General features: G+C 39.5%; 1 protein-coding gene and 1 long non-coding RNA gene across 6 annotated transcripts; both read right to left on the bottom strand.

Annotated features, from left to right (window-relative positions):
- Positions 1 to 1,592: 1,592 nt before the first annotated feature.
- On the bottom strand, positions 1,593 to 7,498 carry LOC110708194. 5 transcript variants are annotated; one of them, XR_002508656.1, is made up of 14 exons: positions 7,251 to 7,498; positions 7,050 to 7,168; positions 6,728 to 6,777; positions 6,298 to 6,627; positions 5,596 to 5,648; positions 5,376 to 5,436; positions 4,685 to 4,803; positions 4,333 to 4,587; positions 3,035 to 3,142; positions 2,704 to 2,947; positions 2,448 to 2,559; positions 2,166 to 2,356; positions 1,983 to 2,069; positions 1,593 to 1,866 (listed from the first exon to the last, which is right to left on the bottom strand). It is a non-coding gene; the product is annotated as an uncharacterized LOC110708194 (long non-coding RNA). The 5 variants fall into 5 exon arrangements; XR_002508655.1 differs by having other exon boundaries at positions 4,685 to 5,436; XR_002508653.1 differs by lacking the exon at positions 4,685 to 4,803.
- A 7,558-nt stretch (positions 7,499 to 15,056) lies between these two features.
- On the bottom strand, positions 15,057 to 15,689 carry LOC110708179. The gene has a single exon (XM_021886266.1). It carries the CDS (start codon positions 15,687 to 15,689, stop codon positions 15,057 to 15,059), a length of 633 nt encoding a protein of 210 aa, XP_021741958.1.
- Positions 15,690 to 18,709: the final 3,020 nt, after the last annotated feature.

Genomic DNA, 18,709 nt, shown 5'->3' with positions numbered 1-18,709 from the left:
TGCTCATGGTATCATGCAAATTAGAGACATTAAACACTTTACTTCAATTCTCAATTATCCGTTCAACTATTCTCATGTTGAATTTCAAATCCTAAATCAATTTACTAAATTCCGTTAAAATCCAACTCTCGTTGTGGTAGAAATAATGGAATAATAACAATACTAATTATCTCTAATATAGCATTGGCATAATCACAATCAATTTAGCATAGACAGTTACAATGGTTATTAGAGAATTTAAAGATTAATTCATGCATCAATCATAATTGGGCTACCCTAGATCTTGGAATAAGAAATCTACTCACACATATTGAAGAAAGCAATAACAATCATAATTATAGAAAACATGATTGAAAAGCATAAATAATTGAAAGAGAAAGGAATAGAGATGAATACCCAATGATGCTTCAATTGAAATTACTCAAATTGTTAATCAACAATACCCAAATCTAACCTAAGAATTAAATTGCTAAAAGGAATAAAACTAAAGTTCTAGTGAGAGAAAGAGCACTTAAGGAAAATCTGAGTAATACACTAATGAAAATTACACCGGGTATTTATACCCTTAATGACCTAAAAATAAGAAAATTAGAATTCGGAGTTGCGCATAATTGTGCCCGGTTTGACCGGGATTGACATGCCCGATCGAGCACATGGTATAAACAACAGCGCTGCTTTCTTCTTTGAACTTCCTCTGCGCCCGATCCAACCGGGCAGGTAGTACCCGTTCAGGTGCGAGGCACAACGTCTACCCTGGCTGCCTTGCCCATCTTCATAATTTTGAACGCCTCCAGCCTCCACGCGCCCGGTCCAACCGGGCGAGGCCTGCCTGATCGGGCGCGTGGCATAAGTGCTTAGAATAGCTTCCTTACTTCAACATTAGTGTCAGCCAACACTCCCTTCTGTGCCCGACCTGACCGGGCATGCTGAGCCCGATCGAGCACAGTTATAAAATCTGCTTTTTGCTTCTTGTTCTTCAAGGATCGATTCTTGTTCAGCTCGGTTTTACATCCTTGTTCACCAACATCTCCAATATCGCTCAAAATGTGTCCGAATCATCCTAGAAACTCCAAGTTCCTGTAAAACTTATGAAATGCACCGAACACACTAGAGAAGATAATGTTAGCGGAAAGTGGCTCTAAAGAGCCTAAAACTATACAAGAATGTAGTGATATGTCGGGAAAAACATATGTATAAAACGTGTATATCAAATTCCCCCAAGCTAAACTCTTGCTTGTCCTCAAGCAACAGTAGACGAAAAAGATAAAAAGGCACCGGTTCAAACCCCCCTTTGGCACCGGTTTTGAACCGTTGGGTATTTGAGGGATGCCAAATCCATGAAAATTTGGCACCGGTGCCAACTACATGCTTTGGCACCGGTTAACCGGTGCCAACTACCATGGAGCGCTTTTTTTTCAATACTATTGGCACCGGTTCAAAGCAAGAGCCGGTGCAAAAAACGACACTTTAGGCACCGATTCTGGTCAAAACCGGTGCCAAAAATACCCCAAAGAAATAAATTTTTTTTTTTTTGCATTGTTTTCACTTAAATTGATATAGAAACATTAACATATATATAAAGTTACATATTTTCATTAAAAAAGGCTGTAATATTACAATTTTTGTCAAAAAAAAAATCAAAGCAAGGAACGAAAATACAGCAAATTAATTAGCACCATGACAAATGAGATTAACTTGGCTAAAAGTGTACTATGTTGATCACTTCACACAGCCTACCTTCCATGAGAAATCTTGTGCCATACAATTTTGGATCATCTCTCTTGAAGCCGGAGTTCCATACGTCTCTATTGCCCTCTTCACTGTTGTTACTACAGCTTGTAAATCAGTTGGATCCACCGTGTCACACTGATATACCATTATACACCAAAATGTCAGCTCTTCAGAGTACAGGAATGATCATTACATTAAATAGTATAAAAAAATGAAATGGGTTGATTTTTTTTAGTTTAGGTTATTGTTACATTTGCACTGAAACGACCCATGTGGAATCCGGTGTAACCTTCTTGTACAGTATTGACAAGTCCACCAGTGGAGGCCACTAGTGGCACCTGATCAATGAAAGATCATAATAGGTCATCATGTTCATATATTGATGTACAAAGCTTCAAAAATAGGATAATTCATTGCATAAAGCTGTCACAAACCGTTCCATAATGCATTGCATGGAGCTGGATTAGCCCACAGGGCTCAAATCTGCTAGGTATCAGCATGTAATCAGCACCAGCTACAATCATATGAGCCAATGCGACGTTGAATTTGGTCACCCCTCTCGCCGTTTGAGGGTAGAGAGCTTCCAACTGTTGAATCTGCTTCTCCATTTCCTTCTTTCCTGTCCCTTACTCCCCCAAAAAAATTATGAAAACAAATCAGAAAAATGGTTTTGCTAAAGAATAAAAAAGCATGTTTGAGGTAAGATTTATTCTTACAAGAACAATAATCTGCACATTTTGCCCGATGAATTGAGGAATTGCTTCTACAAGAATGTCACAACCTTTCTGCTCTTCAAGTCGGCCTATAAAACCAATCAAAGGGATATTCCTGTCCACGGGTAGACCAACGTCAGCTTGCAGAACTTCCTTTATAAGAGGCTTTGCATATGCAACATGAAAGAAGCAAAAACTAACACATTAGGACATTTCATGAAGGTTTACAAAAGCAAAAATCTTGTTTAATGTTACTTACAGTTGATCTATCATAATTAGATCCAACGTACTTATCAGTAGTTGGATTCCATTCCAGCACATCCATGCTGTTCACTATGCCAGTGATTCTAGTCCTCTGAACTATATCATTGAGCTCCACACCTCTCTCAACACTCGATACAATCTCTTGTGCATAGAAAGGGCTCACAGTTACTACACGGTCTGATTCTAAAATACCTGCCTTCATCTAGTTAATTTTCCTTCCCTTTACAAGTTTGTTGTGCCTGTATCATGCACTTAACATTAATTGTGGACTAGTAAATTAGTAATCCGTCCATGCAATGCGATATTTATTAGGTAAGATACTTAACCCATCAAAAATATTAGCACATTGGCTAACAGAACAAACCACCATTCAGCACCATAAACAGCAACATCAGCCAGAGCCCAGCTGCAACACCAAACAGAACCCGAGGCAGCTGCAACAGCAGGGAAGCAACAGCAGCTGAAACTTTTTTTTTTTGCTGACTTTATATTAAATTTTAGAAGCAAATTGTTCCAACAACCAAGCGTACAAATAAAGCAAGTGAAAGCTCACAGCCTGGCTAAGGTCAATACAAATCTACAATATTAATCCCATTAAGACGACCAATATTAGGCCCTAATCATTAGCAAAGCAATGGATGCACCAAAATTCAAATCAGAATACTAAATGTTCAAAAAATACACATACTTACAGAAATATATCCCCATTACAAGGAGTGCAAAATATAAGTAAATGACTTGTGCATTTACCCTATCCGTAGCAAATTCAAACAAAGATGGAAACAGTTGGCTTCCTCTTAGACCAAATCATTTATAGAACTATTAATTTTCAAGAGAAACACGAAGTAACAAACTTACTCTTCGTTGATGTGTCTACTTAAGCAACATAAGCTACAAAAGAAAGCATCATACTATACCACCAAAGAAATGGCTCGTTCACCAAATAACCAAGACCTAAACCCCTAAGTAATTGGTCCACCAATGAAAGATGGGACGGGACTCCAAATTCTAATGATCTATCCATTGCATCATTTCTGAAAATCAGAATAATTCAAAATGACCCTTTACCAATCTTTAGGTTCTACACAAGGTTAGGAACAGGCACTTCTTTTCAGTTGATCAGACATATAACAGGATGGATTAGGTTTGAAGTAATAGAAACTGTATATTAAGATAATTAACAGGACAGAATCAAAGCACCAGCCGTGAACCCCTATATCTCACTTGATAGACTCAACCAGACAACCTAATCAACCCTTTTCCAACATGACTCTCTTAAAAGATTCAACCTAAGATATCAATGGAGCACACTTTTTCTCAGTTGATCGCATTTCACTATCAGTTTAGCTCTTTGTCAACCTTCCTCCATGGCTCAACATTTCTACAATTACCTAAACATCTAAACATCGGTGCACATAACTTGCATTTTATTTTTTTTATATGTTCAATCAGCAAAAATATTTTCATTTCCACAGTTACATTCACAAAGACAATTCTGGACCAGTGCTAGAGAAAATATATATAGCAGGTCCTAATATTCATAGCTGTTTCATCACTCTTTCAGCTCAAAGAAAGACTAATAACAAAAAGAAAGCCATTTGAGAGACCATGGAATAAAAATTACCATATGAATTCCCAATCTCCGTAATACTTGGAACGGAGCAGACCAACACCACACTGGCCGCAAGCAAAAACCAGTTCACAACAGAAATGTAGATCTGGCCCATGAATTTTCAAGATGTATGGATAATTTTAAGTCGAGGAAAGCAGCCAAGTGTAGTCGATTGCTTTTTACATGAAAATGTAGCAGTAGTCGTATCTCGACTAGCAATCAGTGCAGCAATATTAGCAATAATGAAAACAGGCCAAAAGGCACCACCTGAAAAGGCAAATGAACATTTTCTGTTAGTGTTTCTTTTCCTAGTAATGGATAGAACAGAAGAAAGCACTTTTTAGTCTACAGATAACACCCTTACCCTTCATCCAACCCGCAGTAGATAAAAGAACCTAACTTGCTCCAACTATCCCATGCTATTTTAAGGTACCTAGGGTAGTAAAGTCCTAGTGAAAGCTTACACATTGAGTTGCTAATCAGCTGCAAAGAAGAATGGTAAGAACAACCAAAGGGAAAAAAATAATTTCACACACACACACACACACACACGAACACAAACATACAACACTAGCGGCTGATGGGAGCATAGGGACAACAATAGCTTCTCCATCCACATAGGTCATCGAATGAAAATTTACCATAACCAATCTAGCTATCAAAGGCCATAGAATTTGTATTTTACTCACTCACATTGAGTAAACCCAGACAAATTTAATAAGGAGTAATATACATGAGCAGATTTTCCATCCTCCCTGGTTGTCAAAAAGGAGACTATATGGGAAACATTAACCTAAAGCTTAACCAAAGGTAAGAATGGGAATAGGAGGCTAGAACATGCACATGACAAAAAGATTTATAGCAGTAAAACAAATAAAGCTAAGGCTTCTTTCACATCTCTCCAATTTTCATTCTATTTGAGAGAGGTTGCTGTTTGAGTTTGAAGTGCAAAAGAAGCCTGAGATGATATGACTAATGATGCAATGCCCAGAATATAATCATGCCCAAACGTACTTGAATAAATAGTCGAGTTATGGTATAAGGACAAAACATACTAGGTACAGATGAGTAAAATGCTTGGGCGCAATCTCCTGGATTCTGTATGAGGTAAGCTGCCTGGCCAAGGTATCCCAAAAGGAGGCATGGAAATACAAGAAACACAAAAGTGAGATGCAAACAACCAACATAAAATCAGTGAGATATTGTATGATTCAATTTTATAGTCTTATAAAAACAATAAAGCACAGAAAGTGGTAATAACCGAAGCCACTTTACCTGAACTGAACTCACTGAAAAGTAGCAAAGGTCAGCAAACATTGCTTCAGAACCTGGACATCAATTTTTCAAGTAAATTAAGTGATTTTGAACATGGGACAATAGATTTGACAGCACTGCAAAATTAAGATATATGCACAAGGCTCCTAGCAAAAGTAGGGACCTGCCATCTTTTATGACACCAGACTATCAAGCCATTGGCTCACAAGGCTAGTCTTAAATGTGAGATCTCAGATCTTGCAGCAAGCCACTCATTGGATTCGAGAAATCAAAATGCTAGGCTGTCTAAATTCTAATGTTGTACCCCAACATCAAGCAACGACAAAAGGAGCATATATTACCTAATCTGTTATAATAAATTGAATATTTCTAGTCCATTCCCGTCTAATAGCTCAAAAAAACCGAGTCATCTTGATTCTAAATTTCCAAGTGAGTAAGTTTAAAAGGTCATAAGAGCAAATTTCAGATCCAGCCATTTTAAATGAGTGAAGACATTTAAACCAAGAAACAACAATAATAGGAAGAAGTCAATAGTTAGCTAAGCAAGAACCATATGTAATCATGTGTGTGTGTGTGTGTTTGTGGAAGTGCAATACAAAAAAAGAAGTGCAATAATCTACCACGATTGAATTGGGCAAATATAATAAGATCCAGCACAAGATAGGGTAATCATCTCATCAGTAGTATACTAAAAGTGTATACCTGTTGCACAAAGGAGACAACCCTCAAGAGCATACCAAGCCTCTATGTTGTTCCTTTTGAAATAGAAGTAGATGTGGATAGGGTTAAAAGCCTTCCAAACATCTCGATCATACTTCAGCAAGTTGTGGATTCCAATGCCAGCCAGACAGCAGAACCATATAAATAAAGCAGCGCCAACTATGAATCCCATTTTACTGGTACAATATCGCTACAGGCTAAACAGGAGTATGAGAAGTGCCACTGCAACCAGCAATCTTGATCCTCCTGTCTTGAGATCAAGAGCTCTAATAGAGCTACTCTCACTATCCGCAATGTACACCTATTTCATATCTAAATTTATATAAAAATACTAGCGTAGTGAGCTTTTTATAGTTATTGTGACAATAAAACATTCAATCACATAAACAACATATACATTTCGTCGTAATACCTGGAGATAAAGACATTCCAGAAGGCTGTGCAAATGATGTGGACAACGGGCTATAAGGAAAGAAAAAATACAAGGAAAAGCCTTTAAAAACATCATAACAGGAATACAGAACAAGGCAAATATCTACATCTGAATAAATATGAAGGTATACAAGTAAGAAAAATCATCTGGCCATTGCACTCTTAAAATCAAAAGAAAAACTGAGAATTGGAAGACTAGTAAAGAAGATATGCAAATGCAACTATCAAGGGTGAAAAGATTACCTGGTTGTTAGGGTTAGCAATGTTTTTTTTAAAACGAAAAAAAAAGGAAAAACCATTACCTAGTGGTCAGTGGCCGATGCACGAAGGACGGTTGAGGGAACGGAGGGTGGCCGGCGAAGGGTGAGTGGCGGCGGGTAGGACCTACTCTCTCCTTCTCCTACTTATTAAAACCAGAACCCTAAAATTACGAAATTGAAAACCAAATCAACGACAAACCCTAGATTGCAAAGGAATTCAGTAGATTAAGAAGACCACATTACCTTACCTCGAAGCTGCTTCAATGGAGGTTAGAAAGCTCAAGATCGGCTTCAATGGAGAATATAGAGCACGAGTTCAATGGAGGCCAGAGATATGGAGAGAGAAGGAGGTGATGTTTCAATAGAGTGAGAAGGCACGTAAACCCTTCAATGGAGAAGGTGAAATTCGCGATGGTGCGTGGAAGAGAGGGCGAAAACTAGAGTGAAAACAGAAGATGGAAAAAACGGGGGGAAAGAAAGAAAGAAAGAAAGAAAAGCTTACAGTACCCCGGTTTTTTTTTTAATTAGTTGGCACCGGTTTGAACCGGTGCTAATTAAATGATTGGCACCGGTTTTGGTTGGAACCGGTGCCAACACTGATTTTTTCAATCCCGCCCATTTATTTTGGCACCGGTTTTCAAGAACCGGTGCTAAAGGGGGGTGCCTATTTCTTTTTTTCTACTAGTGCAAGGCAATCAACAATAATCAACAACCAAACAACATACTTCACCCCATAATGCGAATATAGAACTCGACTCAATATCGAAATCAAACAAGCATGCATCCTAGCCAACCAATCTAATTACTCAAACCGTCGATCCACCTAATGAATCGTCAAACGAGACCAAATATGTATATTTCAAGAATCGATGACTAGAGTATCTCACATTGGTGGTCACTCAACACACTTTTTATGTGGCAAGCTAAGAATGAGCTAGATCTCTCACCATCCCCACCAACAATGTAATCCCCCCATCTCACAACACTCGCGTGTTTAGAGGGTTATAATATCGCTCAACCTAGTCAATGTTGACTCGAAATGCAACATATACTCCAGGATTTTGACTAAAGACTCGTTTCATATGAACACAACGCTATGCACGAAGATCGGAAGGACTTTTTTAAGCTTGTATCATAGGCCGGGAATAAGAATGGGTAGGAGAATAAATTGCGGAATGTGAGCTGTAATAGTCTAACCGGGGAGCTATCAAATGCAATGAATGACACCTCGATTTACCAATTTCAACAAACAAAACACATACCCAAACCGCAATAAAAACACACCCATCATCTCTTTCACCTACATTCTCAACTTCAAGCTTCTTTTATTTTTTTTTCTTTTCAATCCAACAATTGTTTCCTTCATTTTTTTTTCAAGAACAAGGACACTTCTTTTCTTTTGATTTCAAAACTTGTTTTTTTTTTTTTTTTTTTTTTTTTTGTTCCTTGCTCTTCGACTCTCTTTTTGATCAAATTTCTCAACAAGCCTCCATCCTAATTTCCACCTTTTCTCACTCTTTTTTTTCTTTTTTATTTTTCAATGTTTCACATCAATTGCCACTTGAAACAAAATCACACAAAAATAACGCATAAAATAGCTCCCCCAAGCTAGACTCGGGAAAAGTAACTAAATTGGGGCCAAGGGGTAATTTTTGTGGAGTTTATGAAAAAATAGTCAACCTGCAGCATGGGTGAGCAAGAGGGGAACAAATGTTCTAAGTTCGTCTGAAGGCTACCTAATGAACATGGCCTTCGTCATTTTAACATGCACGTGCAATGCATTACGACACGCTACTGAGAGTCTAAAGTCAAAACTAAGATTAATGCTACACCAGGAACTAAACACACACAAGAATGAATATATAAGGCTCAAACCTCACGGTTAACACAATCAAGCTCCTAAATCATACATGGTTAAATAGCTTTGACTCCTATTAGGGATCAACAAATTCAAGGTCAAATCATGATCTTTTAGTCTACAATGCAAGCCTTTTAATCAACATTGAACCAAAACCTTTTTATCATTAAGGGTAGGGGCACAGGGAAGTAGTTCAATGGCCATTAATTATCATGATTCTCGTATTTTTCAAGTTTTTTCAATTTTTTCAAAATTTTTTTTTTTAATTTTTTTTTTTCGACATACTAATCAAAGAAATTAAAACTAAACTATGAAAGCAAATAAAACACACCAAAAACAATAAAATCAAACAAACCAAAGCAATGAAACTCAGAGAACATACCTAAGCTACTATGCACAAACTTCCCCCAAGCTACACTTGGCAATGTCCTCATTGCAGCAAGTGGGAAGTAGGAAATACCGGAGTTCTCACTCGAACTCATGCTCAGTACCATCATCATCATCATCGCCTCCTCCAGCCGCCCCGCTAATACCTGCAATATCACTAATACCGGAGTAGATATACCACGAGGGATGGTTGGCATCCCACGGGGTATGACCCTGCCTGCAGAAAAAATCATATACAGGGTACATAGACTGACGTAAGTCAGTCTCTAAGATCTGGAATCGACAGGATAGGGTTTGCTGCTCCAGTCTAATCTCCTGCTGACCTAGCCTAAGCTCCCGTATTCCGGCCATGATAGCCTCATGGCCGGTAGGGGGAGGTACATCGGTGGAGGATGAGGATGGGCCACCCTGCTCTCTCCTATGGTAAGTCCTAGTAGGTGCGACAGGGGGAGGTGCATCGCCAAGGGCCTGAAGTAGGTAGGAAGGATGGAAGGGTTGGATCCTCTCGGGGCAGGTCGAGTGATGGACCGCCTAGTGCGCCTGTCTAGTAGCCAGCTATAACCACCATATTCCACCGACAACCTACCGGTGGTGGTGAGGTAGTGCTGGTCCAAGGTGATGGGGCCTGGCACAGGTCGGTTTTGGGCTTCTACGAAGCCCTCCTTGACCGCTAGGTGGGTAACTAAGCCACCTAAGACAATCGGGATGTCGGTTCTGGAACCGTCTGGTTTGAGGGTGGTGAAGGTTGCCCCTTGTTTCCTAAGATGGAGGGCAAAGAAGTTAGCTATATTCATCCTAAACACCTCTCCCTCATCTCCCAACCTAAGGTAGCTACCTAGGATGGCAATCTCATCCGCCCGAACGTTATTAGGCTCAATTCTACCAAAAATAGTCCACCCCGAGGACCTAGTCCACATCCTAAGGGCTGATTGATGGATTTTATGGGCACGGGCGTGTTGCATTGAGTCTATATTCTCTCCCGTAATAGCCAACCACAACTCCCCCGAGGTGAAACTATTGAGTTGCACAGTCAAACCCGTTTAGGGGAGGCCAAACTTCCTACCGAAACCATCTAGGGTAAGGCGGTGTGATCTATTCATCAATCTATATACAACATGTGTTACCAAACCGTCTCTACCCTTTACTACATCAAAAGAACTAAGGAATTCAAGAGTGATGTCTTCAAAAGTGTAATGAATCATGTTAAATAATTTTGTCATGCCAAGTCTAGAGAATAAAGTACGACATTCATTATCAATACCAAACCTAGCAAGAAGAGCTTGGTCTATGAACCGAGTAGGAATTACCTTTCGATGTTGAAGCTCAAGCAACCTCGTCTTTTGTTTTGGGAACTCGGGAACAAATTGGATGTTCGAGTACGCTGGTATGCTCTCTAAGTCCAATTGCGGTTGTGCTTGTGCTCCTCTAGTCCTTTTCCTTGTGAAGAATGAAGCCATGGATGATGATTGAAAGTTTCTCTCTCTAGGGTTTGAGAATGGGGTTTTTGTGAGAAGGGAATTTTGGGTGAGAAAATTGTTGTAAATGCTAGAAAGTGAATAAGGAGGATGAAGGATGAAGAGATTTTTAGTTTTGAGTAAGGATTTATGGAGATTTATGTGGATTGGAGGAGTTAGGGTTTGAGAATTTGGGGGTTTTTAGAGAGAGAAAGAGTAGAGGATGATTCAAGGTGAAAGAAGGAATGAGGAAGGGAAGAGGAAAATCGGGTTTAGAAGGCATGAAATTCGCATTTTTTTTACGCGCCCGATCGGGCGGAGGAAAGTAAAGTCAGCTTGTTTCCTGCCCTGTATGCTGCGTACCTGCTGCTATTCGCGCCCGATCGGGCTGGTAACGCCCGGTCTAATCGGGCAGTGTATTGTTCTATCTGTTTTTTTTTTTAGAGATGATGGAATTTTCAACCACCTGTGCCCGATCAGGCGATAGCTGCCCGGTCTGATCGGGCATAAGGGGTGAAAGTACTTTGCCAAAAAAAAAAAGCAGCTTCTTCCTCCAAGTTCCTCTCGCGCCCGATCGGGCGGGTGCTACCCGGTCTCATCGGGCGAAGAGGATTTCCAATCTTCACTTGCTTCTTCAACGTTGTTGCTCGCACCCGATCGGGCTGGCCTTGCCCGGTTTGACCGGGCATCGAGCAAAACGCTTTGTTTTCCACTTTTGATGAACTCTCTCAACGTCTCGTTCTTCCTATATGCTGATGTTCCCTGAAAAGTAAGAGACGCAACGCAAAACTACATAAAAACACTCAAAGAGATAAAAAAAAAAGAAAAAAAAAATTAAGTGAAATTATACGAAAAAGCGGGTTGCCTCCCGAAAGCGCTTGTGTTTAAGGTCTTTAGCTTGACCATGATGATACTCATTGGATCGGTGATGGGGAAGAGAGTATGATGTCCACTCCTTCGTCGATGGGGTCACCAACTCGGTAATGCTTTACTCTTTGTCCATTGACCTTGAAGGGCTATCCTCTTGCATTTTCTAACTCGACAGTGCCATAGGGATACACCTTCTTGATCTTGAATGGACCCAACCACCTAGATTGAAGCTTTCCTGGAAATAATCTCAACCTAGAATTGAAAAGAAGGACTTGATCTCCTTCCTTGAACTCTCTCCTCACAAGGTTTTTGTCATGCCACCTTTTTGTTTTCTCATTATATAGCTTTGAACTTTCATAAGCTTCGAGACGAAGCTCATCTAGTTCATTGAGTTGTAACAGTCTATTTTCTCCCGCTGCCTTAGCATCAAAATTCAAGCTTTTGATGGCTCAAAATGCTCGATGTTCTAGCTCAATGGGCAGGTGGCATGCTTTCCCGTAGAAAAGTCTAGATGGGGTTGTTCCAATTGGCGTTTTGAAAGCCGTTCGGTACGCCCATAATGCATCCTCTAACTTCGCGGACAATCTTTCCTTGTTCTGGCAACTGTTTTCTCTATAATGGACTTGATCTCTCGGTTAGATACCTCGACTTGGCCACTTGTTTGATGGTGATAGCCAATTCCAAGCCTATGCTGCACCCCATATTTTTTCAACATTGCTTCAAATTGATGTTCTAGGAAGTGTGTTCCCCTGTCACTAATCAACACACATGGTAAACCAAAACGAGGGAAAATGACTTTCTTGAAAAACTTACTTACCACACGAGCATCATTGGTTGGAGTAGCAATTGCTTCAACCCATTTTGAGACGTAGTCAACGACCACTAGAATATATCGGTTTCCATAGGAGGCAGGGAATGGTCCCATGAAGTCTATCCCCCACACGTCAAACAACTCGACCTCGAGTATGTGGTAGAGTGGCATCTCGTTCCTCTTGGATATTGTACCAGTCCGTTGACATCTATCACAGGCCTTGACATAGGCGTATGTATCCTTGAACATTGTAGGCCAATAAAATCCACATTGCAAGATTTTTGCAATTGTCTTCGAAGGGCCTGCATGTCCACCACAGGGTAAGTCATGGCAATGAGAAATTATATAATTTACCTCAATTTTTGGAATAAATCTTCAAATCATAGAATCTGTGCATTGTTTGTACATGAACGGATCATCCCAGAAATATCTCCTTGCCTCATAAAGGAATTTCTTCCTTTGTTAAGAGAAGTAGCCATGAGGCATTGTACCTGTAGAGAGGAAATTAGCCAATTCAGCATACCAAGGTGATTTAGTTTGCAATAAAGCTAGTAAATGCTCTGCAGGGAAAGAATCATTGAAAGGAGTATTGTCCCCATCCTCAGGGTTAAGGAGAAGACGGGAGAGATGGTATGCAACAACATTCTCCGTCCCTTTTGTATCCTTGATCTCTATGTCATAATCCTGTAGTTGAAGAATCCATCAAATCAACCTAGGCTTTACAAGGGTTTTGGTCATCAAGTACCTCAATGCTACATGATCTGTATGAATAATAACCATAGAGCTAACCAAGTAAGAATGAAATTTGTCAATTGCATATATTACATATAGCATCTCTTTTTCAGTTGTGGCATAATTCATTTGAGCAGAATTAAGAGTTTTTCTAGAATAATAAATGGCATGAAGCTTTTTCTCCTTCCTTTGCCCCAAGACGGCTCCTACTGCATAGTCACTAACATCGCACATGATTTCGAACGGCAGGCTCCAATCTGGGGGTTGCATGACAGGAGCAGTGATCAAAGCTTCCTTCAACCCGTTGAAAGCCTCAAGACAAGCATCAGAGAAAAGAAAAGGAACATCCTTAGCTAAGAGCTCAGTTAGAGGTCGAACGATTTTCGAAAAATCCTTAATAAAACGACGGTAAAAACCTGCATGACCAAGGAGACTTCGAACTCCTTTAACAGAATTCGGAGGGGGTAAATGCTCTATGACCTCTATCTTAGCCTTATCAACTTCAATACCCTTGTTTGATACAACATGACCTAAAACAATTCCCTGTTATACCATAAAATGGCATTTTTCCAAGTTTAGAGTCAGATTGACTTCTTTACATCTTTGGAGCACTTTTTTCAAATTTTCAAGGCATACATCAAAAGATGTTCCATAGACAGAGAAATCATCCATAAATACTTCCATAGAATTTTCTATGAGTCTGAGAAAATTGCCATCATACATCTTTGAAAAGTGGTAGAGGCATTACATAATCCAAATGGCATCCTGCGATATGCAAAAGTGCCATATGGACATGTGAAATTAGTGTTTTCCTGGTCACAAAGACGGATGGGGATTTGGAAGAAACCATAATATCCATCCAAGTAACAGAAAGAGGAATGATTTGCCAACCTTTCAAGCATTTGATCAATAAAGGGTAAGGGGAAATGATCCTTAAGGGTGGCCTTATTTAATTTTCTATAATCTATACACATTCGCCACCCTGTAACAATTCTAGTAGCCAATGGCTTACCCTTGTCATTCTTGACAACGGTCATACCTCCCTTCTTTGGTACTACTTGTACAAGGCTAACCCACTTATCATCAAAGATAGGGTAGATTATTCCTGCAGCAAGCAATTTTAGAACCTCTTTTTTCACTACCTCCATCATATTTGGATTAAGTCTTCTTTGAGGTTCTACAGAAGAGGCATGATCGTTTTCAAGAATAATTTTATGCATACAAAAAGAAGGGTTAATACCCTTAATATCATCAATGGTGTACCCAATTACACTTTTATATGTTTTTAGAACATTGAGCAATTGCTCCAATTCTGTGTCCTTGAGTTCAGCATTAACAATAACAGGGTATGAATTATTAGGACTAAGATATGCATATTGTAAATTAGAAGGGAGAGGTTTCAACTCTACCTCGGGAGGCTTAGTACTCTCCCCAATACTCACTGCACTAAGTGTTTCTCTGATTGGATTAGCGATTGGGTTGGCCTTTGCTTCTTTAAGCAGCCTGGCATATTCTCTTGCTTCCCAATCTCCATCACCATCATCCTTTCCTACTAGCACTTGTTCCTGTGCATCATCTGGGTTGCTCAAAGGAAACTGCTCACTCTGCAACTCGTCAAGTATATCAACCTGACAAACAGCGTCTCCCATAGAGGGAGTACCCATAACATTCAAAAGTGAGTATTCCAATTTTTCATCACCTACTTCAAAAGTAATCTTACCCTTCTTCATGTCAATGATTGCACCTGCAGTAGCTAAGAAAGGTCTACCAAGTATAATTAGAACATTCACATCTTCCTCCATTTCCATCACAACAAAAACACAAGGAATGAAAAATTTACCTACACGAAGAGGTACTTCCTCAAGCACACCCAAAGGAAATTTGACTGACCTGTCTGCAAGTTGCAAGGATATGCGTGTGGGTTTGAGTTCACCCATTTATGGCTTCTTACAGATGGACAGCGGCATGAGACTTATACTTGCACCAAGATCACATAGTGCCCTGTTGATTTCAATATCTCCAAGCTTCACTGGAATTGAATAACTACCTGGATCACCTAATTTCTTAGGTAGAGTGTTCTGCAAAATAGCACTGCACTCTGCATTCAAAGCAACTGTAGAATTCTCTTCCAACTTTTTCTTGTTAGAAAGCATATCCTTTAAAAATTTAGCATATGAAGGCATTTCGGATATAGCATCTAAAAACGGAATATTTATATGAAGCTTTTTAAAAATGTCAAGAAATTTACCGTACTTTTTCTCAAGTATAGCTTGGGCTAACCTTTGAGGAAAAGGAACTTTAGACACATATGGAGCAAGTGGCTTTGGAGTTGCATCCTTTGCTTCATCCTCGACCTTAGCATTGTGAATCTCCTTCTCACCTTCACCTACTTCTTCAACGACCTCCTTTGATGGCTCCTTGATAGGAGGATCTTCCAATTTCTTTCCATTCCTCAAAGTAACAACATTCATGTGGCCTTTTTGAGGTTGCTCTGTCTGGCCCGGAAAAGTCCCTGGAGTCTTTAAAGATTGACCAACTTGATGAGCAAGTTGGCTTATTTGGTTTTCCATGAGCTTACTCTGGGCTTGCAACTATTGGATGGAGTTACCGTGTTGTTGGATGGAAATATTGGTTGTGGTAATGAAACTCTCCATCATCAACTCAAGGCTAGATTTTTAGGGGAGTGGTTGCACTGGTTGTTGGTTCATAGGCGGTCTTTGTTGGAAATGGGGTGGTGGTTGGTTGTAGTTGTTGGGTGATTGTGGTGGTGGATTTTGTTGTTCTTGGGTTTTCTTGTAGGAGAAGTTGGGATGGTGTTTCCAACCTTCATTGTAAGAATTAGAGTAGGGATCATAGGGCTTTTTGGAATTTTTGAAGAGTAGAAAGCATTTGCCTGTTCAATTGACATCTCACTCGAGTTCTGTGGGCAATCGGGTGCAATATGGCCGTGCACATTACACAACTGACAAACCTCCTGTGGGCTAGTAGAAGTTCCAGCTTGGAGCTTATCAAACCTGCTTGTTAGTGCCTGCACAGAACTGGTTAACATAGTCAAAGCATCTACATCAAGTTTACCTCCTTTTTTCACATTGTGACGACCTCCTGGATGGTAGTTATCGTTAGCCGCCATTTTTTCTATTAGTCCTTGACTTCCATTAGATTCTTGGTCATGACCAAACCTCCGGATGCAGCATCTATGTATATGCGAAATTCATGAGTCAACCCATTGTAGAATGTTTGGATTAACATCCACTCTAGGATGCCATGATCAGGGCATTGTCTCTGTAGCCTCTTGAATCTCCTCCAAGCCTCATAGAGAGACTCGTCATCTGACTGTCTGAAGGTGGATAGCTCGTTCCTCAACCTAGTTGTCTTCTCCTGTCCTAGAAACTTCACTAAGAAGGCCTTCACTAGCTTGTCCCATGTGTCGAACGAGCCAGTGCCTTCATCTCTCAACCACTCCTTTGCCCTATCCCGCAATGAGAAGGGGAAAAGGCGAAGTCTAATAGCATCATCTGTTACACCATTCATTTTCATTGTGTCACATTTCTCTAGAAAACTATCAATATGACTTACCGGGCAATCATGCGGTAGGCTTGCGAATGAATCATTGGAGATAAATTGAATGAATTGGGGCTTAAGCTCGAAGTGTTGAGCCGTCACAGGTGGCCTGACAATGCTAGAAAGGAGTCCGGTAGTCGTATCAGGAATACCGTACTCCAAAAGGGATTTGGTAGCATCTTCCATGTTTCTCCTACGTCGATTCCTTGTTCTCCTTCTCCTTATAGTTGCCTCAATCTCAGAGTCAAATTTTTCAAGATCTTTTGACCCTGAGCGTCGTGTGGGCATGCAACAAGAAAACTAGAGAAAGAATATCAAAAACACAAGAGAAAATAGCCGAAGCAACGAATAAAGCTTAGCAAAAACGAATCACAAATAATCAAATGAAACCGTTAGTCCCCGGCAACGGCGCCAAAATTTGGTAGACGTGTCGCGTACCTAACAAAAATAACCTAACTATTCCTCCTAACTATGAAGTCGGGCAAGTAAGGGTCGAATCCCAAGAGACTAAGGCTCACCTAAATTATCTAGACTCAAGTAATCACTAAGCAAGAATCAATCAATATGGAATAAACTAAGAGCTAATGTATGGAAAACTAGAATAAATCAAACGAATATAATGAATCAATAAGCTAAAACATCCAATATCAAGTATCACCACAATTACGATTGATGCAATTATATATCTACCCCTAAGATACAATTCCAATTAACACGGGGGAAAGCAAACCCTAACAAATACCAAGGACCTCTCTCGAGTATCAATGGCTTCCCTAACCCACAATCAAGCCTATTCTCATGGTATCATGCAAATTAGAGACATTAAACACTTTACTTCAATTCCCAATTATCCGTTCAACTATTCTCATGTTGAATTTCAAATCCTAAATCAATTTACTCAATTCCGTTAAAATCCAACTCTCGTTGTGATAGATACAATGGAATAATAACAATACTAATTATCTCTAATATACACTACACGAAAAGAGCAAAATGGCAACGGTTCAAACCCCCCCAAAGGCAACGGTTTTGAACCGTTTAGTATTTGAGGGTTGCCAAATCCCAAAATAATTGGCAACGGTTCAAAACCGTTGCCAACTCAAGCAATTGGCAACGGTTAAACGTTGCCATTGACCATGGCGCCCTTTTTTTAAAAAAAAAAAAAAATAATTGGCAACGGTTAACTGTTGCCAATTGCTTGACTTGGCAATGGTTTAATAGTAATAATAATAATTATTATTATGATAATATTAACAATAATTAGTATTATTAATAACAAAACATAAATAATAATAACAATCGCAAGAGAAGATATAAATTAGAAAAATGTTTCATGTATAGTACATAATTAGTAAGCTAGGGCTAGGATTGATGAAGTAGCTAACTAGTAAACGATATTTGCAAATTAAATGTGATGTAGGTCGCCAACATCTCCCGAATTACATCGAATTCCTCGCTCGTATATGGCTGTCCAGTTTGCCTCTTGCAAAACTTAGAATACGCAAAACGTGAGTTAGTAGAAGTGAATTAATAATAATCGGGGTTAGTTAAATGTGACTAATGCTTGAGATTACAAGAAAAGAGCAAGTAAGTGGTTTTGGGATGCAATTTCAACCAAAATGGCAAAAGTAAAGCCATTTTGGCTACTAGGATGCCTATTTTCTATATTTCTTGTCTATTGAACTCATAACTAGTAAACCCATGTCATAATCACTTAGTTATAGGTGTCTAGTACTTGATATTACAAGAAAAGAGCAAGTAAGAGGTTTTAGGACGCAATTTCAACCAAAATGGCTCAAGTAAGGCTATTTAGGCTACTACGATGCCTATTTTCTATATTTCTTGTCTATTGAACTCATAACTAGTTAAAACATTTCATAATCACTTAGTTATAGGTGCCTAGTGCTTGAGATTACAAGAAAAGAGCAAGTAAGAGGTTTTGGGACGCAATTTCAACCAAAATGGCTCAAGTAAGGCAATTTTGGCAAGTAGGATGCCTTTTTTCTATATTTCTTGTCTATTGAACTCA

This window comes from Chenopodium quinoa, unplaced genomic scaffold (assembly GCF_001683475.1).
Source record: "Chenopodium quinoa cultivar QQ74 unplaced genomic scaffold, ASM168347v1, whole genome shotgun sequence".
NCBI lineage: Eukaryota > Viridiplantae > Streptophyta > Magnoliopsida > Caryophyllales > Amaranthaceae > Chenopodium > Chenopodium quinoa.
This window is presented reverse-complemented; position numbering and strand designations above follow the sequence as displayed.